Here is a 22936-nt window from a genome sequence, read left to right as displayed (position 1 = left end):
ACATTTCCATCTGGATAGAATATACACTTCGACCACTTCTAGACAGAGCAACTATTGTGTTGAAAGATACAGGTGATTTCCTTAAAAGGGTAGGTAGGTTTAACTACAACAAGCCACAAGGAAATCTTTTAATGGTGACGTTGGATGTCCATAACCTTTTTACTGTGATCAGTAATGACTTTGGTATCCAAGCCATAGGTGGGGTCCTGAGTGAGTTGGGTGAAGAGGACAATAAAATATCCTTGGTCAAGGAGATGCTGGCCCTGGTCCTAAAGAATAATGTCTTTATAGGGGACAAGCAAATATATAGACAAGCACAGGGGGTAGCTAAGGGCACCCCCTGTGCTAATACATACGCTAACCTGGTCCTTTGGTTTTGGGAGAAAGATGTAATTTTAGAACATCCACTATGGAAACAACATGTGTATATGTATACACGTTTTGTAGATGATGTTTTTTTCTTCTGGAGGGGTGATGCAGACATGCTAATAGATTTTGTCAGCTACCTACACTCCACCACATCTTTCCTTAGATTTAAGTTGAATTTCTCTGACACCAGCATAGATTTTTTGGATGTCAGTATCACACAAACTAATGATGGTTTTTCATCGGGTTATTCAGAAAGGATTGTTGGAAGAACAGTCTGCTGTGCTTTGATAGCATGCATCCCCGTCATATGTTTCCCAACACAGTTCAGGGCCAGGCAGGCAGAATATCTAGGATATCAATGAATGATATAGAATATGAGAAAGATATAGAGTCCTTGAAGCAATGTTTTTTGGACAGAGGATACAATGAGGGGATGATCTGTGAGGTCATTAATGATAGTAGGCAGAAAAGGGATAGTAAATATAAACCATGGATCAGACAAGAGCATGCTGAAGCTAAGGCCAAAGTTCCACAGAGATATACAAAAAGGGAACCTAAGTTGTTTGTCACCTATAGTAGTAATACCAAAGATATAAAAAATATAGTCTTTAACAACTGGAACATCTTAAGAAGTGACAATAAGTTAAAGGGCCTAATAGGAACTAGACCCAGTTTTGGATACAAGAGAAATAAGAATTTAAAGGACATCCTTTGCACTGAAATGGTTTTTACTACATCCAATTCATTTAAGGATAGCCCAGGCAGTGTTCCCTGTGGCTTATGTAAAGCCTGTCCGTCCATTAATAAGAATGCAACTTTTAAACATCCTGTTACTAGAAAATTGTACCACCTTAAGGCAAGGGCTACTTGCAGGACTAGTCACATAGTTTATTTGGCTACATGTGAACATTGCACAGCATATTATGTTGGGAAGACCGATAATATGTTTAAAATCAGAATTCTACAGCATCTTTCCAATATTAGAAATAAAAATGTGCATAATGCTCTTTATAGGCACATTGAACAGCACTCCACACACACTTTCAGCTTCAGGGCTGTGGTTAACGGAAGGTTAAATAATAGGGGAGGGGATATAAGGTTGTTGACAGAATCCCTTGAATCTAAATGGATCTTGGAGCTGAGGGCTCATAGGAGCCCAGGGTTAAATGACATGGTTCCTTTGAAACCCGCCCTACAAAAAAGGCGGGTAGTTTATTGATTGCTGATTGGTTGGCTTTTAATTTAAAATAATGGTAATGTTTGTTCCTTTTTATCTGATGAAGGGTACCACACCCGAAAGCGCTTATCCTTGGCTGTTTTGGTTGTTTAAATAAAGAAGGAGTTAATCCAGCAGTGTCCTGCCATTCTTTTCTCTTTTTGGATGTCTCCTAAACCTGATTGACTTCTTTGAAGCAGTCACCAAAGCCGTAGACAAGGGTAAGGTGGCTCACACAGCCTATCTAGATCTTGCCAAGGCTTTCGACACCATCCCCCACTCTGGAATTATAAACAAACTCACTAAACTAGGTATAAATCCCTATGTCACAAGATGGGTTGCCAACTGGCTCACTGACGGAACCCACACTGTGAAAGTAGCAGACTCCAAATACGACTTCAGACCAGTGACAAGTGGAGTACCACAGGGTTCAGTCCTGGGTCCTCTCCTGTTTGGTATCTACTTTTCTGAAGTACAGGCTAACACAGAAGGTCTTTGGCTAACGAAGTTAGCAGATGACTGCAAACTAGGAGCCATAACTGGAACTCCTAAACGATGTGGACATCCTACAAAAGGGCCTCAACTGAGACAGATGCCTGGTGTCAATACCATGGCCTCAAGCTCAATGCCAAAAAGTGCACAGTCATCCCCTTTTGGTAAAAACTCTGTCCCCATGAGCTACCACATAGCTGGTAGTCTACTTAACACCAAAAGTGTGATAAGAGACCTTGGGACACAGGTAGACATTAGTCTCTCCTTTGATAATAACATTGCCACAGTAGTCAAGAAATCCTTCTATGTGGCACACCTCATCACAAAAGGTTTCTCATCCAGAAAAATAAGAGGTCATTGTTCCCCTCTACTCATCACTCATACCCATTATAGCATAAACCCCCCCTTTTGGTATGTACCTCACAAGACATCTACAACAACTGGAAAGGCCACAGAAATACCTCACAAAAAGGATTGCCGGCCTCAAACAGATGCCCTATGCAGACCGTCTCAAAAAACTCCAGCTGTACTCCATCGCTTATTGCCTACTCAGAGGCGATCTCTGCCTAACATACAAAGCTATGTCAAACTCAGAGCTGTTGGACATGCTCCACTTAAAGAAATCCCAATCCCTCTGAGCTACATGCTTCTAGGGACCTAAACCTTGTCACTACAATAAACAGAACATGCTGGAGGTATATTTTGCTGTCCCAGAGACTTCCCATACTCTGGAACAAACTACCTATCTATATCAAACAAAGCTCCTCATTAACACTCAAGAAAAATCTTGATTGGATGGGAAATAGGAAATGCACCCACCTTTGCGGCTCTGGTCGACAGGGGCACAGGAAAATAATTTTCTTGGGTGGCGAAAGCCAGGGTACCATTTTGGCTAGACTTGTATAGGCTCTAGGGCCGATAGCCTAGTACCTACCTATGAACCCTCCAACCAACAGAAATATACTCTTGCATTTTTGGACAACTTAAGTTGCAAGAAAATGACTAATGCAGCTGAAACAGTTCAAATAGCACCACTTCACAGTTCCTGGTACAAGTAAACACATGTAGGTTTATTCACAAGCCACAAAAATAAATTATAAAATAGCAAAAAAGTGCCCATGATAAAAAGAAAAAAAATGTAGCTATGCAGGAACATCATAAACTACAGATCCAAGAATTCTGAAGCTTATCATCATGACAATCAGTTGAAGAAAAAAAATTATGTACTCATCAAAACATTCCATCTGTGTTGCTCATTTTCATTCTTTCTCAACTAATGGGTCTCAGATTGGACTCTGCTGCTTCTCCCAGATCCTTGGATCCAAAACTGTTGAGCTCCTCCCTTTACCCATAATTCCCCGACAACCTAACATACCTCAAATTGAGTTTGCTACCCTAGAAATAAAAGGACAATATCTTAAAGAAATTAATAAAAGATAGAATAAGAAAAGGAGCTGGAACTCAAACAAGGAACAAAGGTTCAGAAGAAAAAAATATTAAGTCCTTCCAGAAGCAAAGGAAAGAGGGCAAGTAGGCAGTAAGTTGAAGAATGAAAATGGAAAATACAGATGGAACATCGTGGTGATTACATAACTTTTTTATCCAATCTTGCCCTTTTCATTCATTCCTCAACTGAGGGGTCAAGAGTCTCCTGCTAGCTGAACCCCGGGTGGTCCTCATTACAGGATATTTCAGAGTACTACACAGCCAAATGCAGCTCTGTTCCCGGAAACCAAATCCAGTTTGCAATGAACAATAAAACTGTGAGTATTAATCCAAGCTGCAGCTGCACAAATGTCATCTATAGAAGCCCTTGACCAAAGAGCTGAACAGAATGCCATAGACTTTGTGGAATGAGCTCTAAGAGGCTAAGGCAAGGACAATCCTCTTGTACTACAGAGGAAGGAGAGACAGTTAACCACCTGGCCAATATAACTTTGGAAAATGGCTTGCCATATGGACATCTAAAAGGTCGAGCAAGTACTCTCCCTTATTTGAAAATTCTGGAAAGAAAAGTGGGAGGTTAATGACTTGGTTCATGTTGGACTCAGAAGCTACCTTAGGCAAAAAAGACAAGTTGGTCTGCAAAGAGTCCACGTCTTTGTGGAAAACCAGGTAGGGAGATTTGGAAGACAGAGCCTGGAGTTCAGATGATCATCTCACTAAATGTGATAGGAACCAGAAAAATGATTTTCCAAGACAAAAATTTTAGATCTGATCTGGCTGAAGGTTCAAAGGGAGTTTAAGTCAGGGCCTGTAGCACAACAGTTAAATTCCAGGGTCAGGTGGGATCCTTTAGAGGAGGTCCAAGTAAAAAGGCCACTTTATGAAAGACTTTACATAATTTAGAAAAAGCTAAGGTAGAACTATTTTCACCTAGATGGAAATTCAAAATGGCAGCCAACTGGACTGTTAAAGCAGAAAATCTAGCCTCTTCATTAAAAACTGAAGCTAAAAAAATAAAGTATAGCTGATACAGGGGCAAAAAGGAGGCCAGATCCCTGTTAAAGGCCAAGAATACAAATCTCTTCTATTTATTTTGTTAATCTTCATAGCAGAAGCTTTTTGAGAAGGTAAAAATATTACGGACTGGGGAGGACAGCCACGGCTGTCTAGCAATCAATGGCACTGGAGAAACCATGCTGTTAGTTTGAGGCCTGTTATGCCTGGATGAGACAGAAGGTCTGGAGTTGGATCCAGTAGCCAGGAAGGATGTAGCAGGTGAGGCCAGAGGAAAGGGAACCAAATCTGCACTTGCTGTTGAGGGGAGAATAAAATAGGTCACAGCATGGTCAGCTCTATTGGTGTAATATCCTCTCTGCTACTTTGGCATTGACAGACCACTCATGAGGCATCAGAATTGACCTGCTTAGTCTGTCTGCAATCACGCTAGCTTTTCCCCAGAATGTGTGTTGCTATTAGAAAATGACAGAAACAGATTGCCCACTGCCAAACTCTCACTGCTTCTTGACAAAACGGATAAGTCTTGGTTCCTCCCTGTTTGCTGATGTACCAGACCACTGACATATCTGTCTGAATGGCAACTGTCTTGGAGGGGAGAACATCTTGAAAGCCCTGCAATGCTAGGAAACTGCTCTCATTTCCAGGACACTAATATGCACCATGGCCTCCTCAGTGGATCATGCATCTTGAACTCTCTCCCCCAAGTAATCCTCCCTCACCCCAGCTGGAAGGCATCCGTGGTCACAGTGGTGGTGGGCAGTGGAAGATCAAATGGATGACCTTTGGAGAGCTTCTTTGAATGAATCCACCAAAGAAGATACCTTTGCATGCTTGTTTGATCTTGGCTGGGGTGGTTAAAGGATGCTGAAGAATGGACCATTGGCTGACAGTGTCCACTGAAGATTTTGTATATAAAACCTGGCTAGAGGAACAATGGTTATAGCAGCTGCCATGGATCCCAAAGCTTGGAAAAATTAGTCGTTCCGCAACAGAAGATCATTGTATTACTTTCTTGAGCTGGGATACAAGTGCCCGGATTTGAGCTAGAGGAAAAAAGAAGCTATATGATGGACTGTGCCCAGATGAGCACATATGAACTTCAGACTCTGCAAAGGTATGAGTTGTGATTTGCTATAAATGACTGTGATGCCTAGATGGAGGCACAACTGGAACATATACTCCCTTGCCTGCAGGAGCAAATGCCTGGTTGTGGCAGTTAGGGGGCAGTTACCTAGGAATGGAAACACTGAATCCCAGCAGTCTCAAGTGAGCTGCTACCACCAGCATGCACTTGGTGAGCACCCTGGAGGCTGTGGTAAGGAAGTGCTCTGAACTGGGAATGAATGGCTCCCAGCTGGAAGTGCAGATATTGTCTGGAGCAACTGTTCATTTTGATGTGACAGTACGCATCTTGAAGATCTATTGAGCACATCCAACTGTCCTTTCACAATACAGGCAGAATGGACTGAACTGTGACCATCTGGAAACTCGACTACTGCACAAACTAGTTTTGTTTGCTGAGATCCAAGATGGGTCTTAAGTCCCCTGTCTTCTTTGGCACTAAGAAGAATCTTGAATAGGTCCCGGATCCTCTCTGGTCTGATGGGACCTTCTAGATGACTCTCTTTCTAGCAGCTTTTCTCTTTCTAATTTTGCTGCTTCCCTCTGACTGAGTGGAGCATCAGGGATTCTTTCTTGTAGGGGGAATTTGAGAAAATGGTATGATATAATCTCTGGATATAATTCTCTGCACTCATGAATCTTTTGTTATGGATAGCCAGGCTCTGGTGCAGACAAATGCTCCTGACTGCTGCCAGTGGGTAGCAGTCAGGCCTTCTTTCAGGAGCACCAGTAGGACTTGTCAGAGAAAGAATCTTGGAAGCCCTGGTTCTGCAGGCCATCTCTGCCATGGGGTGGCATCTTCCGTTTGAGTTCCCCCCGTGCCCCTGGGAAAACTACCTCCTCATAAGCATTAAAAAAAGACACTGGGATTTACAAAAAACACATTTTTCTAGCTCCCCACTGATTCCTACAGAAGGGTCTTTGAGGGGTAGAAAAATGTATGCCCAAAGCGGACATGGTCTTTCCCTCTTTCTCACATCTATTGAGAATGCCCTTTAATTTGGGGCCAAATAAGAAAGATCCATCTAAGGGAGCAATGATGAAGACAAAGGGCTTCGTAAAAATCGTAGTCACAGCCAGGCATGTCTCCTAATGGCTATGTCTGATCCCACCGCCCCATGAGGTATCTTCCGTTGCATGGGAGATCAGCCTCATGGACGCATTAAAAATTGACTGAAGGGTGGCCAGTTTTGAGGAGACTATTTTGGTCCTCAGCAGACATAGACTCAGAGATTTGGAAAGTTCTCTAGTCAAATTTCTTTGTAATACTATAAAATGTGCCAGGTAATTAACGACCATAGAGCAAAGGTCGCTGAAGTGTAAATGCGCTTACCAAATCTGTTCAAGGCCTTGGACTCCCCTGTTGGGGGGGGGGGGGGATGGACAGAAGAGCTCTGTTTCACAAGCTCTTTTTTGTTGGCTGCCACCACAAAGTACAGTTTTGTACCTACCATAAATGTAGATGTCCGATAGGTATGCATCTGCAGTCATAACATATAGGTTGTCCTGCCTCAGGCAGCCCTTCGGTCAGCCGGATTCCAAAGTCTGGGTCTGGCCTCGGCTGATGTCGCACTTTCCCCGACGTCAGAGCTTCTGGGGTATAAAGGCATCAGTGGACGCCATTTTCCTCAGTGTTTCTTGCCACAGATGCCAGGTGCCCTCTAGGAAGGCTAAATTTGGATAAATGTTGAATGTTCCAAATAGTAGCAAAATATATATATATATATATATATATATATATACATATATACAAACAAACAAATACACCATAATAGATTCCCCCAGCTAGCTGAAAGAGGGGTAAGCACCCTAGGAGTACCACAGAGGGGAAGGAGGGTGGGTAATCCTGACTGCAGATGCATACCTATCGGACATCTACATTTATGGTAGGTACAAAACTGTACTATGACCTTCAAGGATGCATCTGCAGTCATAACATATGGGTAGAATACCATAGCCAAACTGGGGGAGGGGGTACTAAGATAAGGATGGTGTAGTTAAGATCCCCTGTAGAACTGCAGTTGCAAAGCCTGCTCGGGATCTGGAGTATAAAGGTAGATTATAATGCTTGGCAAATGTATGCACGGAGCTCCAAGTAGCAGCTTCTAAAATGTCCTTGGTAGGCACCCCTCGTAGGAAAGCTGTAGTGGTGGCTGTGGCCCTTGTGGAATGAGGCCTGATATGTTCAGGAGCTGTCTTTCCATGAAAAGAGTAGCAAAAGCGAATGCAATTTCCTATCCATTTTGAAATTGTCTGTTTGGAAATTGCTTTCCCTTGCACCCCATTTGCATATGCTACAAAAAGTTGGTCAGTTTTTCTGCTGGTTTTAGTTCTGTCCAGATAGTAGCGTAATTGTCTGTGTATATCCAAGGTGTGCAAAAGTTTTTCTCCTTTGTTCTGTGGGTTAGGGAAGAACGTAGGCAAATGAATAGCTTGGTTCAAGGATACCCTGGATACCACCTTTGGCATGAAAGTAGGATTTGTTCTCAAAGACGCTCTATCCTGGTGGAAAATAAGGAAAGGCTGCACTGCCATTAATGCCTGCAACTCGGATACTCTTCTTGCTGAAGTGATTACCAGAAGGAAAGCAGTTTTCCAAGATAAAAACTGTAAATCTGCTGATGCTGCTGGTTCAAAAGGAGGTAGTGTCAATTTTTCCAGCACAAAATTGAGATCCCATGCAGGCAGAGGGGGTCTCCTTGGAGGTTTAACATTTTTGATCCCTCTCAAAAATTGTCTGAGGAGAGGGTGAGAGAAGATAGGAGGATCCATATTGTATTCTGCTGAAATTGCTGAAGCATGAATCTTAATGGAAGAATAAGACAGGCCATTGTGGAACAATTCTGCTAAGTATTCTAGGATGTGTGCTAGGTTTGCCACTGTGACATCTGTGCCCTTTGATGTGCTCCAAATGAGGAATCTCTTCCATTTAGCTGAGTATGTCTTCCTTGTGGAGGGTCTGTGAGCCTCCAGGATAATGTCCTTGACCCTCTGAGATAAGACAGTTTGGTTTGGTTTTAAGCAATTTTCCAGGCAGTTAGTTGCAGTGTTTTCAAGTTTGGATGCAGAGTCTTGAAATTGTTCTGCGTTAGAAGAAGAGGCCATAGGGGTAGAGGCCATGAGTTCACCTGAGACATGCTTCTCAGTAGCGGATACCAGTGTTGTATTGGCCAGTCCGGAGCTATTAGTATCACCTTTGGCTGTTCCTCCCTGATCTTCAGTAGAACCTTGTACATCAATGGGAGAGGTGGAAATGCATACACTGTTAGGGCATTCCAGCTGAAAGAGAGAGAGTCCACCCTCCAGGCTTGTGGGTGGTATGTCCTTGAGCAGAATTTCTTCAGTTGGTGGTTGAGTGGGGAGGCGAACAGATCTATCTCTGGCATTCCCCATTTCTTTGTTATGAGTTTGAAGATGTCTGGATGCAGCATCCATTCGTGAGCATCTGTGGTAGTTCTGCTTAAGCTGTCTGCCAGTGAATTCTCTTTTCCTGGTACGAATTTGGCCTGCAGCTGGATGTTGAGATTCAGGCATAGGTTCCACAGATCCATTGCCATCCGGCACAGAGGGTAGGAATGCGTGCCTCCCTGTTTGTTTATGTACCACATGACCGTGGTGTTGTCTGTCCTTATTAGCAGATGTCCTTGCTGGAGGAATGGTTTGAATGCCTCGATTGCATGCTTCACTGCCAGCATCTCCTTTTGGTTTATGTGCAAGTTTAGCTGTCCTTGAGGCCATAGGCCTTGGATACATTTGTCCTCCATGTGTGCTCCCCATCCTAGGTCTGAGGCGTCCGTGGTGATGATCTGCCTTGGTTTTGGTTTGTTGAAAGGCAACCCTCTGTTGGACTGGCAGGCCTGAGCCCACCACAGGAATTCCTTTTGAAGGCATGGAATGATTGGTATCATGGTTTCTAGACTGTGCCTGTGTTGAGACCATACATTCCTTAGGTACCATTGTAATTTCCTCATATGCAGCCTGGCATGTGGGATCAAGATTATGCAGGATGCCATGTAACCCAGGGCCTGCAGGACTTTCCTTGCAGTAAGCTGAGCTTGTCTTGTCAAAGTCATGAAGTAATCTGGAAGTTGTTTTTGTTTTCTTCTGTGAGAAAAGCCATCTGAGTTATTGTGTCCAGATCCGCACCCAAAAAGGTTATCCTTTGGGATGGCACTAGTCTTGACTTTTGGATGTTGACTGTGTATCCCAAGGCCTGTAACAGGTGTATGACATAGGCCAAATCCTTTATCAATTTTGTCTTGTTGTCCGCTTGTATTAGGCAGTCGTCCAGGTATGGGTAAATTTGAATTCCCTGAAGTCTGCAATGTGCAATTACTGATGCCAGGCATTTCGTGAATACTCTGGGCGCAGTAGATAAGCCAAAGGGTAATGCTGAGAATTGATAATGCTCTGATCCTGCAAGAAATCTGAGGTGTCTTCTGCAATCTGGTCGGATAGGGACGTGCAGGTATGCCTCCTTGAGATCTAGAGTCACCAGCCAAGACTCCTTGCCCAACATGGGAAGAAGTTGCTGTAGGGTCAGCATTTTGAATTTTGGCACAATGAGATATGTGTTCAGTGCAGACAAGTCGAAAATAGGCCTCCATTGGTTTTCTTTTCTTGGTACAAGGAATAGTCTGGAGTAAAATCCTTGGCCTTATTCCATAGATGGTACCCTTTCTATCGCTTTCATCTGAAGTAAATTGTTGAGTTGTCTTAAAGCCTCTGGCTTCTGGTTTGGTGGAAGGTTTGGCATTCCGCTCCTTTTTGGTAAAGTGTGGAAGTGAAACCTGTATCCTTTGTCTATTGTTTGCAATGTCCATGTGTCCTTTGTAATGCAATGTCAGTTTTTTGAGAATAAAGCCAGCTTTCCGCCCAAGGGAGCTTCCAGTTGTTCCCTGGTAGGCGGAATCAGAGTCAAGTCATTGTGTCTATCCTGTGGTAGTGGTTGTAGTTGCAGCTGTGGCACTACTCCTCTGGTTGGCAGGCTGCCACTGACGGCCCCTGTAGGCACCCTTCGATTGACCTCTGCCTCTAGGGCGTCTATTCCTGCCCCTCTGTGCTCTGGAGGTGTCTGGAAAGGACCAATTCTTTGAAGGCCAGTTTCTGCTGAACCTCGGAGGTTGGACCTGCAGAAATTCCTTTACTGTTTGCACAGATTTTGCTTTTTCTTCCACTTTCTTTAGAATCTCCTGTGCAGGGGAGCCAAATAAACTTTGTTTCTCCATTGGAGCATCTAGGAGTTTAGCCTTGACATGGTCTGGCAGGGATTGCTCTTTTAGCCAGGCATGCCTACGAATTACTGCCCCAGTCATAGCTGATCTAAATGAAGCCTCCAGTGCATCATAGCCACATTTTAAGAAATGATTACTGACCTGCTGAGAGTTGTGTACCAAATCCTGAAGGGATTTACGGTCTAAAGGTTCAGGAGAAGAAAGCTTCTTATTCAGCTGATCTAACAAATATTCTTGGTACTGTATCATATGGAATTGACAGTTTAATGCCCTGGCAGAAAGAGTAGCAGATGTATAAACCTTTTTACCCCATCTCTCTAATGCTCTAGACTCTCTTTCAGACGGTAGGAGATTTTTGGCAGTCGCAGCTGCAACACCTTTTGGGCCCTGAGAAATAGTTTCTGGGTCTGCAGCATGGGCTTTATACAGGTGGAAGTGAAAATCCGGGACCCTGTAATATCTGTCTGGTTTGGCAGGGGCCGGGGGAAGAGAATCAGGTGCAGAACTGACATCATTATACACATCATCAATTACAGTTAGCACTGGTGGTATGGCTAAGGGCCTATGCTGGGGCAAATGTAAAAATGTCCTTAATCTTTTTCTAGAATCAGAAAAATCCTGACCCTGCCATTGAAAGTGTTCCCTCATTGAGTGCAAAGTCTCCCCAAAGGAAAATTCTTCAGGTGGAGGTCAAGGAATAGAATCTTCTGCATCTGAATCCTCATAAGGCGAATAGGCCCCTTCCTGATGGTCTGACAAATCAGATCCATCTGTGGAGTAATCAGAGGAGAGAGGTTCAGAGGGTTCAGTCCTGGGCCTTTTGTCTGGTGGAGGTTGGGAGGCCCTGTCTGGGTGAGGTTGGGAACCCCTAATTAAGGATATAAAGTCCTCAGCAAGACTGAGAATCTGAGAACTTGAGGAAGGCCTCTGTGAAGTAGATTAGCCCTGGAGAAGGCCTTAATAGACATAGAAGCTGGGGGCCTAGCTGCCCCACGTGCAGGTGTAGAAATGTCCAATGGAATGGTGTCGGACAATTCTTGAGCGCTAGCTTCGGTAGGGATTTCTGAAGCCGACTCAGCTGGGGCCTCTCTGGCCTCGGTTGTCGGAGGTATGGATTCGGACGTAGTAAGAACCGAGGACTCTGTTTCAGCCGAAACAGAGACACTCACAGTAGGCCTAGCCGTGGTTTCAGCCGAAACCGCGGGCCGCGAGTGTCGGTCCTTTTCCCTGCTTTTTTTGGCCATATGCGTAGTCAGAGTCTCCGATGGCATTTATATGCAAAATCGGTTCCGAAAAATTCTTCTGCAAACTCCGACCGACGTCTAAGAGTCCGTCGGTTGAAGGAGGCACAGGCTAAACAAGCTGATACGTCGTGGTCTGGGCCTAAGCAAGGAAGGCAGTAAGAATGGAAATCCTTATGAGGTATTTGTTTCCCACAAGTTAAACAATTATTTACTTTGTCTGACATCGGCTGAGGCAAGAAAGAGTCCCCAACGGGGTACTTAGCTTTTTACGAAGTCTTCGGTAGCTGAAATCTCTGGATCTGACCGACCGGCACTTGCGAACAGCTTCTGCTTCGGGCACCGCACGGCAAGAAAGACTGGGGAAAATGGCGTCGGCTGATGCCTTTATACCCCAGAAGCTCTGACGTCGGGGAAAGTGCGACATCAGCCGAGGCCAGACCCAGACTTTGGAATCCGGCCGACCAAAGGGCTGCCTGAGGCAGGACAACCCATATGTTATGACTGCAGATGCATCCTTGAAGGACATCCATAGCATCAACCAGAACCCCCTTGCTCCAGTGAGCCCTGTCCTTGGGAGGAGCTAAAATTTCCTCTGGACATTTAGGAATCGGCTCCACAGTATCCAGTTTCTTCCACAACCAGTGAGAAATGAGATCTAGGAGTTCATCACTCAGAGAAGTTACCTAAGAAGTATACTGGCTAGACCCAAAAGCCTCCAGGAACACCAATTCCTCCTGAGAAGGGGTATCGGAAGACCAACCACCTTTCTGTTTTAAAAGTTCTAGAATGTCTCCAAATGAAACATCTTGAGGTGGAGATCTGGTGACCCCCTCACCTTCATCGAAATCAGTGTCCTCAGTGAGAGATTCTTGAGGGAACTCTAGGTGTCTCCTTTTACACATCCTCTTCTGAGGCACCTCCTCAATGGGATGCTATGCAGAAGTATCAGAAGAGATGAGGATGAATGAGGCTCAGAGCAGAGAACTGAAGGAGGTACAGTTATCTGATCCAAGGAGGACAGGGATGTCCTTTCTGCAGATAAAGAGAAGGCCCTCTGTCGATGGCAGAGGAGCAAGATAATTCCCTAACCGCCAACTCCTGCAACCCCACAAGTATTCCACCCTGGAAAAAAGTCAGACCTCAGCTGTCTTGTGCTGAATCCCGGAGGGGCACAGATGGCTCCCCCAGCTTTGGAATCTGTCCCAGTCTCCAAGATCTGGCACCAATGTTACAGCTCCTAGAGTCTTCTAGGTCTGAAAGGCTCAGGGCCAGGTGACTCAGGGAAGTTACCAGAGTTGAAAACAGAGTTTCAGATACAATGAGAACAACCCCAGGGGTTTCAGACCGGAGGGCTCAGAAACAGTGGGTCAGATTGGAGACCAAGGGGGAGGTAGACAGAAGTTGACTCACAGATCTTGTGGGAGTGAGAGCCTGAAGTATCCCCATCTAACTCTGAACTCTGAAGAATTTTCTCATCATCCTATCCATGCCCATCTTGGATAAACTTCTGTAAAACCTATGAGAAGATGCGAAGGACAGACGTCTTGAATGTCTGCAGGGGATCCCTTCAAGAAGGGTGAAGGGAACCAAGAAGTGACTGGATCCGGTAGGAGAGGAGGCGATTAGATCTGGAGTGATTCTGATTTAGAAGTAGTCAGATCCAAGGTGGTTGGATCAATTTTTTTTTTGTATCTTAGTTGGCTGCTCTGAGGAAGAAGCCAGAGAGGTTGTGCAATCAGTGACCTCATGTGAGATTCTTTATCTTTCGGAGTGAACTCTGGCTTCCCATACCCAACTTCTTAGAGAAAGTTTCAGCCCAGCTATGGAAGCAGAAGACAAAGTAGAAGGAAGGATGACCTTCAACAGCAGCTTGTTCCTCCTGTCAGTGAGAGCTTTGGAAATTGGACTCAAGAGCAAACAGAGCAATCCTCATCTAAATGTGTGGCTCCCAAACAATATACACCTTCCCTGTGATCATAAGTTTGGGATTTTATGCCTACAAGTGATGCATTTTTTTTTTTTAACAGGTAGGCTTGTTAGCCATACTGGCCTAAATAAGCTAAGTTCAGAAAAGAACTACAAACACTGGTAATTTAAAGTTCTTTTTTTTTTTTTTTTTTTTTAAGAAACCACACCGGAATGATTCTGTTATAATCTTGAGTATTAAAAACTTAAAAGTATGCAATGTATCCATTTCCTTAATGTGAAGGTATAAAGCGTTAGTTATAATTTTCCTCAATGTCAGACATATGCTGACTTATCTCTTCCTTTAGTTTCTTATTAGTTGTCCCAATGTAATATGCCGTGCAGTTGCAACATGTTGCCAGGTAGACTAGGTTACTTCTGTTGCAATTCCCATAGGTTTTCCAATGTCAAGGTGTTTGATGCATTTATCAGTATTAATAGAACTACAGTGGACACAATTATTGCATTTAAAAGTTCTTTGTTTATTATTAGTAAAATAAAGATGACTGCTCGGTTGTTCTCTGTAGCATAATTAGTTTTTCTTTAGATTAGCTGAACTTTTATGCTATATCTCAGTGACTCAAATAGGATGTTATGTAATTCGCGGATTTCAATTAGAGTGCACCAATATTTTCCGATAGTATTATTTTAAGTGTATTTATTCTTATTGTAAGTTAACATATATCTACATGTGGTGTGTGTTGTCCATTGGATCTCGCATTCTGTCTAGAAGTAAAAAAAAAAAATGAGGCTTAGAATCCATTTCATGTTTACTGATAATATTTATATCAGTATTTGTATTGCCTCAAAGTCTTCTGCTAATATATGTAACTGTGATTTCATGTTTATATCATTGGTATTTAACCTGGCAACCCTCATAACTGATTTTTAACAATGTTTTTATATATGTGCGGAGGGTGCATACTTGTTTCGTGTTAACAGGTTTTCATTCTAGCGGATTTTCCATGCATGGTAGTCTTTATGTCATGAGATAGAAAGATACGACCACATACAGACAAATCCATTAAATACCAATGATATAAACAAACTCACAATTACATATAGTAACAGAAGAATTTGTATAGAGAGAATATAAAATTACTGGCATAAATAATGTTAAAACAGATATCAGTAAATGTGAAATGGATTATAAGCCTCTATTTTTCACTTCTAGACAGAGTGAGAGATCCAGTAGACAACCATACATCCACATATAAATGTTAACTTACAATAAGAATACACCTAAAATAAAGAATATTATCAGTAAATACTGGTGCATTCTAACTGAAATCCCAGAGTTTCATAACATGCTAAGTGAGTCACCAAGCTAAAGTCATAAAAGATCAGCTGATTTAAAAAAAACAAATTATGCTATAGAGAACAACTGACCAGTCAACTTTATTTTACTAACAATAAACAGAACTTTTAAATGCAATAATTGTGTTCACTGTACTTCCATTAATACTGATAAATGCATCAAACACTTTATAACTGGAAATTCCTTTACTCTGCAAGCCTATGGGAAGTGCAACACAAGTAACCTAGTCTATCTGGCAAGTTGTTGCAACTGCACAGCATATTACATAGGGAAGACTAAAGGAAAGGATAAAGTCGGCATATGTCTGGCATCAACAGGCAAGTTATAACTAACACTTTATACAAGCACATTAAGGAAACCGATATACTGCATACTTTCAAGTTTTTAATACTCAAGATTATGACAGAACCATGGAGAGGTGGTGAAATTAAGCTTATAAATGAGCAAGAAGAATTAAAATGGATTTTTAGATTTTAATCTCACATCCCCCTGGGCTTAACGATATGGTCACTTCAAGACCACTTTTGAAATGTTTGTATAACCAAGTTCATTAACTGTTCTGCAGCATGTGATGTTCTTAAAAAGTATATAATCCTGTGTTATTAGTTCCTTTGATGTCTGCCTGATGAAACCTTAATGGTAAAAGTGTTTTAACAATTGCGTTTACGGTTTTTATATTCTTATCGGTATTTTCATCATGTTTATTAAAGTTTAAGTTTTACTAGTTCACAGTTCCGGATACTATTTCTTTTTATTCTATGGAGTCATTTTATTAGTACTGGACTTATTACCACATTGATACTGACTATTTTCAGATTCCTTTTGGAGATGACAGACTGAAATCTGACAACTACAGCTTTCAACTGTCCCTGATTTCAAAGACTGTCCTTGAATTTGCTTCATATTTTTGGTCTGTTTAGCATGCAATGTGCAGTTTGTGGCAAATAACTTAGGGCTGTATTCAGTAAATAATGAGACATTTGAGTTTTAGACCTCATAACCTTCAGAAAATGCACAATAATGAAGAAGTTGTTATTCTAGTAGCACCAGTTGTCTATGTACATAAGAATGATATATGAAATCTACCCCTGATTTTGGACTTTTGTCAGCAATTAGTATAAGGTTTTGTCTTAGACTGACACAATATCTTTCAGGAAAAGCATGCTAGTCAAAGCTGTCCAGCTTAATGACCAGATCTGTTTTTTTTCCCTCATGCAATTTGCAGTTTTCTGGCAAACCACGGAGGACTGAAGTCACTAAATAAGACGACACGAGTTTGATATTTCATACCCTTCAGAAAATACATGTTAATGCAAAACCTGTTATTCTAGCAGCTTTTTAAGTATATGAGTGATAACTAAAATCTACCATGGATTTCAGGCCTTTGCTTCCCTCATGCCACAATTATTTTTGGTTCTGTACAGAATACTTGGAATAAGAAGTATAACGCAAAACTTGTTATTCATGTATCTTTCATTATGAGGCACAGATATGGCCCTGATTTTAGACTTTTTCTCAACACTACCATATTGTTTTGCTACGTGTCTCCCTATATACATGTATGTGTAAATATATATATATATATATATATATATATACACACACACACACACACACACACACACACACACACACACACACACACACACATCTCTTACTACCAACCTTACAAGTTTTAGTAAGCACACTAGTCAGGTACATATTTTGTGATTAACTACTGTAGCTGAAAATGTAAAAGGCAAAATCAGGAACAGGAAGATTCGTCAGCTAATCAGTTTAGAAGCTCAACTTTGGACATTCCAAAAAAGGTAGCTAGATCATCAAATCAAATGTTGTGAAAACGGACAAAATAGGAACACAACAGCTAGGACATCAAAGGAAAACAGACATTGTTGCTCTCTGTTTTAACAAATACGAAATACACCAACAAGCACATCATCTTAAAGAGACTGAGTTATTCACCAGCATTTCAGGGCAAGGTAGGCTGCAGTGGTGCAGCGGTTAGCGTTGTCGCCTCACAGCAAGAGGTTCTCCCGTTCGATTCTCAGCTGGAGTGCCTTCTGTGTGGAGTCTGCATGCCCTCCCCATGGTCAAGTGATGTTAAAAGACATGCAGGTAGGTGCATGCGTGAATCGGCATGCCTTCTTTGAAGGTTGGGTGTCGGGCTGGCAACTCGGCACCATAAAAATCCACTGCCAATCATTAGCGGATGGGAGTTCTGCTGTGGTGAACCCTATCTGGGAATTGCCAAAATACTTTTTTGTCAGCAGAATTCCAAGTAGGAGAACTAAAAAAAAAAAAAAAAATCCTCAAAGACACCATGCAAGAAAATAAAATGAGATATTGGCTGCAGCTGTATTTAAAGGGAATTAAGCAACCCGCCAAATGTACCTGTAGACAATAAAATTGAGTTTAATTAATTCTTGTATTATCTTGTCCTTGGCCCCTCTGCAAACTACAAATAGGAATGCTTTCTTTCACTTTGCACCTCCAATGTTTACCAATATTCCTCAAGCAAAGAGCAGCAAGCTCCTTTTAACAAATGTAATGTTCTAATTACTGCTATAAAAAAATTCTAAATTGGCATTGGGAGGGGACGAGTGAAAACTAAAATGCAATTTTTTTTTTTTTTTTCAGATAGCGTAAGATGTTTGCTAACCCCAGCTGGCCACAGTGTATGCTATAGCGTACATAGCATATGCCTGCCACCATCCTTGCATGACACATGCTCAGAGCAATTGTTAGGCTGGTTAGAAGACAAAAAAGCCATTAGTTATACAGTATCTGCAGCTTATCAAAAGGCTGAGCAGATGGGTCAACTGTATGCTAAGGGTAGTCTTTATCTGCTCCTAAAATCTGTTCCAACTCAGCTCAAGATGTGGACAATAACATAAGAAGCTGGTAAAAAGAAAAGGCATATGATGTAGAAAATATAACAGCTAACAGGTAAAGTCAATGAGCTGTTAGGAGACAACTTATATACTAAATGCAGCAACTGGTAAGCTGTAACATAAAAATATATTCTTCCTGATCAGATCTAGAAAATTAGGTTGAAGAAGGATAAATGAAATTAGCAGGAACATTGGAAGATTACATTTTAACTTGTGGCCTTTTCGTACGAATGACTACCAAAAACTGCAGATGTTGAAGTTTTGAGCTACTTCTGGAAGATTTACTGCATGTACATTGCAGGGCCAGAACTCCTGCAGTGATCTCTTCCCATGGATAGCATGGCTGAGAACATCTGATGCAGATCTATACAGCAACTAATGGGAGTAAGCAATGAAATTAAACCAGATCTTGTTTCCATATTCCAGGCTAAATGGATGCAGTATGAGGATATGAGATACAATCTGTGTAATAAAAGTGGCTAGGTACTACTACTACTAGCTGACAACTAAGCTTCAGACTGCTTACCTCCAGTATACTGAGATGGGTCAAAGATCTTAAATGTGCCAGGAGTGGTTTACAAAGAAACCTGTGTGGACAAGAAAATCAAGTCGTATTTTAAGACTGACTCTGAAGACTGACATGTTATTTGGATTGTGCTTTGAGTGGTTATGTTCTACAGCTGGATTTCAGCCCATTCTTTCTACCATAGTCTCTCCCTTAAATCTGCAACAAATATGAAAGAATGTGGGAGTGAAACCCAAACATGGAGGATCCAGGAAGCAAATAAGAAGTCAAGTCCAAAATCCAAAAGAACAAGCATTTCTGCATCGGAGATCCCAAACACAACCAAAAAAATTACCTTTAGGGGCAGAAAAGAAGAGCTATCCCTGTTTGTTTTTTTTTTTTTTTTTTTTACTGCATGCCTTTACAATACATTCTGCTTTTCTCAATAAGTTCCTGTTTGGAGTTGGCAGGTATTATGGATCTCTTGCTTCAATAATGAGCTGGGATATTTTTCTATGATTCTATTTCCCAGCAGCTTTTGTGACTCTGGATAAACTTGGGCCGATCACATGCCTTCTTGGCGGTGATGCAACATCTGAATATCTGTCCTACCAAGTTTCAGTGGTACTATCTGTGCCTTCTATAGTGACCACAGGTATCCTGGCTGTACAAGGCTAAGAGCTTGGTATGACATGCTTAATTAATACCTAGATAGATAGATAGATAGATAGACAGATAGGGACTATCCTGCTGTAGTATTACAAGGTCTATGTTTGGTGTGCAAGCAAACATATTTACTTGTTAAATTATCATCTGTACACCCACAAAGATTTCTACAAAATATTACATAGGGACTTCAGAATGCAGACTTAGCTGCTTACACTAATGATGGCAGGTATTATAGATGTTTCACTGTGCCACAGCCAGTGTCAAAATGGCCACAGCAATGGAAAGGGAGATCCTATTAAGAATGAATAACTTACTTTCATAATTCTTTTAAATCTTGCCCCATTCTACCACCAACAGAATCCACCTCTCCCGCCCAAAAAAAAAAAAAAAAATCAATCTATTGTAAAGAAGGCATCAGATGTCATAAAATTTAAAACTGAAGTTGTGCTGGTCAAAAAAACTGGAGTAGTTTGTCCTTTTTACACCAAATTAAGTGTCTAATTTAATGTAAATAGTCCTTTATCTATATATCTCATTGCTGTAATATAAATGACCACACTTTGCCTTTAGCTGACAATGTGCACACCCTTTATCAATGCAATGTTTTAGTCAGCAGTTAGGTTTATTTATAAATCTTATTTACTGCCTGGTTTGCTGGTTTGGACACCACAGCAAACATGTATATATGTGTGTGTGTGTGTGTGTGTGTGTGTGTGTGTGTGTGTGTATATACACACACAAATACATATAAAACTTATCTGGTGTGCTGAAATGGTCTTTTCATGACAAAATCATCACCCACTTATAAGTATATAAACCACTTACAACATTTAACCGATTTTAACATTACACTAAGTCACGCACAGGACGGTTAGGTCACCTTTAAGCCACATGTCTCTTTTTTTTTTTTTTTTTTTAAAAGAAAAAAGAAACTACCTTAATGATGGCAGCGATGTTCTCCTGAAGCAATTTCAACCGACTCTGATAAGATTTTCTTTGCTTCAGTCCTTTCCAAGATGCCTGGAATTGGAAAAGAGAGAACAACTGCACATTAAGGCTATTAAAGTTAACAGTCCTAAACATATGATCTTCTATTCTGTACAGTGCAACATGATCCTATAAAAACATCATCAATCATAAGTTTAACTATTAATTTATGATAATATATTTCACATCATTCACTTGAATTCTGTAAATTAAAAGAAAATAATTCCAGAGAAAGTCCATTATCAAGTGAGAAAACATTGACTGTTATACTTCAAAAGCTGATAAACCACATTAGCAAGCACAAGTAATGTGTAACGAAAGAAGTTTCTTACAGATAAAATGTTCTGATCATTTCTGCTTTTCACTAAGATTTGTTTCAATGCAGCCACCATAACACCAAAACTTCAGTGTTCATTGAATGCGTCTATGTAGTAAAGGAAGTATTCCTGAAAGAACTCTCTCAACAGAGCCTCCTTGGTTTTCCCTGAATCTCTGGAAAACCCCAACCTTTTTTATTTGTCTCCCTTATGCTTCATTTTTTTCTGGCTACCCCATCTCAGAGTCTACCAGGCAATCCTACTGCTCTCCCTGAACTATCTTTGTTCTAAGGCTGGGGCAAACCCTAAGGGAGTCTGAGGGGTCATGCCATTGGCCATTTCTACTAGAGGAGTTTTTCCTCTCATGCCCTACCCCTTGGCATCCCGCTCCCCTGCATTCATCTGTTACACCAGAGGACTACTCCCACCTATCGACCACATCTCCATGCAGGGAAAGGCCAAACAAACGCATTCTCAGCCAGTGCCTAACATGCTTGTGCCACTATTTGTACCCAGGTTGCCTGGGTCACAGAGTCGATTTCCCTCTACACCATGGCACAAGGCTTGGTAATCCCAACCTTATTAATGCTGTCAAAGGAATGCACATAAATGGGCAGGGCAGACCTTCACTCACTTGGGACAGGATTAGAACATTAACTTTGTAAAGGAAGAATCCATGCCACCATGCTGCACTTCAGAAAGTACAGGAACTTAAGGAATGCTCAAGTCCAAGAGGGACAAAGAGAGGAAAACTGCTCTGCCAACAGACAAGTTCTGGATTTATCATAGCTGCTACATAAATATTTATCTTACTAAAGTAAGGGCTTTCGGGTGTTCATTATAGACTAAGTAATGAGCTACGTTTGCAGATAAGAAAAATGGAAAAGATGGAAATCTCTGCTGAAGTACATTAGGAACAATAGCGTGCAGCAAAAATGTCACTATAAACCCTGTTCACTATTTGCTGTTAAACTAGTGGCTGAGTGTGAGCCTGGCCTCCTGTTTGTGGGCTGGTACTTTCACCCACCATTATCACTGTGCATTCCTCTTTTCTATAAACAAAAAAAAATCCTTAACTGCATTAATGAAGCTGTTAACACATATGGTCTTTGCCTCCAAAGATACTTTACTTGCGCAGCAGTACAGCTTCCCCTTAGCATAATTTTCTTTGCCGATTCACCTTGCTTGTAGTTTCATATTGTTTTTACACCGATTTTATGAGTAAGACTCACTCACCTAATTCAGTTAGTGTAGCAGCCCATGCATCTCCTGCACTTCCTAAAACTACTGCCTGTGCACATGTACAGACTGACTCCCACTGATGCAACAGCCTGTAGCCTGCTTCACCCTCCTACCTCAATTCCCTAGCTACTGATACATCATCCAATTTATGCCTACTTTGTCAACACCCACAATTCAACCTAGAAATACTCATTTAAAGACAGTACAAATTCAGTCTACCACTAATACCACAATATGTTAATTAGATAAACTAGTTAAGCAATGAGTCACAGTAATAGATTATCTCCTATGTTTAGGTTCAAAGCCCACTGCAGGTGCATTAAACCTCTCCTGTGACATTTGCGACTAATACTGTGCTCTACACATTGTGTAAGTGTAATTAGATAGGTTGGAGGGTCAATGCTCAATGTGTGAATCTTGAGTGTGATGGGGATGTACAGAATCAAGTGAGCTTGTTCTCCAACACAGCTGTGCTCAATCAAATTTCACTCTGCAAAAATATTTAAAGTGGATGGGTTTATCATAATGGCTATAGTCTTTGCTTCACAGACACAAGGTATAGGGTTGGATTCTGAACTCGTTATTTGGTAGGCTTAATATCTCCTTTCACGGCAGTTAGCTTAGTATTCACCTTTGAACCTAAGGCATATACCCATTTAAAACCATAACAGCTAGCCACTAAACTATTTTTAGTCACTCTTTCCCTCTGAAACATTTAACACAGAACTGAACCAAATATATAACCTTCAGTAGACACTACCTCACCACAACCTTTAACACAAATTACCTCCAAAAACTCATACAGCTTTACTGCATTAGACCTTACCTGTATCCCCTTTCTACTCACTGTCACCCACTTCACCCTTAATACCACCTTAACTACCATTTCAACTCCACTACAT

The 22936-nt window shown here is 41.5% G+C and overlaps 1 protein-coding gene across 1 annotated transcript in view; it reads right to left on the bottom strand.

The window, feature by feature from the left end:
• Positions 1-22936, bottom strand: part of IQGAP2 (IQ motif containing GTPase activating protein 2) — a gene marked incomplete in the record, with an annotated part of 4327392 nt that overhangs the window by 1395839 nt on the left and 2908617 nt on the right. Inside the window, 1 exon segment of the mRNA XM_044063965.1 lies at positions 20425-20508. Within this exon segment, the coding sequence (XP_043919900.1) occupies positions 20425-20508 (84 nt within the window).

Source organism: Protopterus annectens, chromosome 2.part2 (genome assembly GCF_019279795.1).
Source record: "Protopterus annectens isolate FY-2018-M chromosome 2.part2, PAN1.0, whole genome shotgun sequence".
In the NCBI taxonomy this organism is placed as follows: Eukaryota; Metazoa; Chordata; order Ceratodontiformes; family Protopteridae; genus Protopterus; species Protopterus annectens.
The sequence above is the reverse complement of the archived record's forward strand: the minus strand, read 5'-3'. Positions and strand labels throughout refer to the sequence as shown.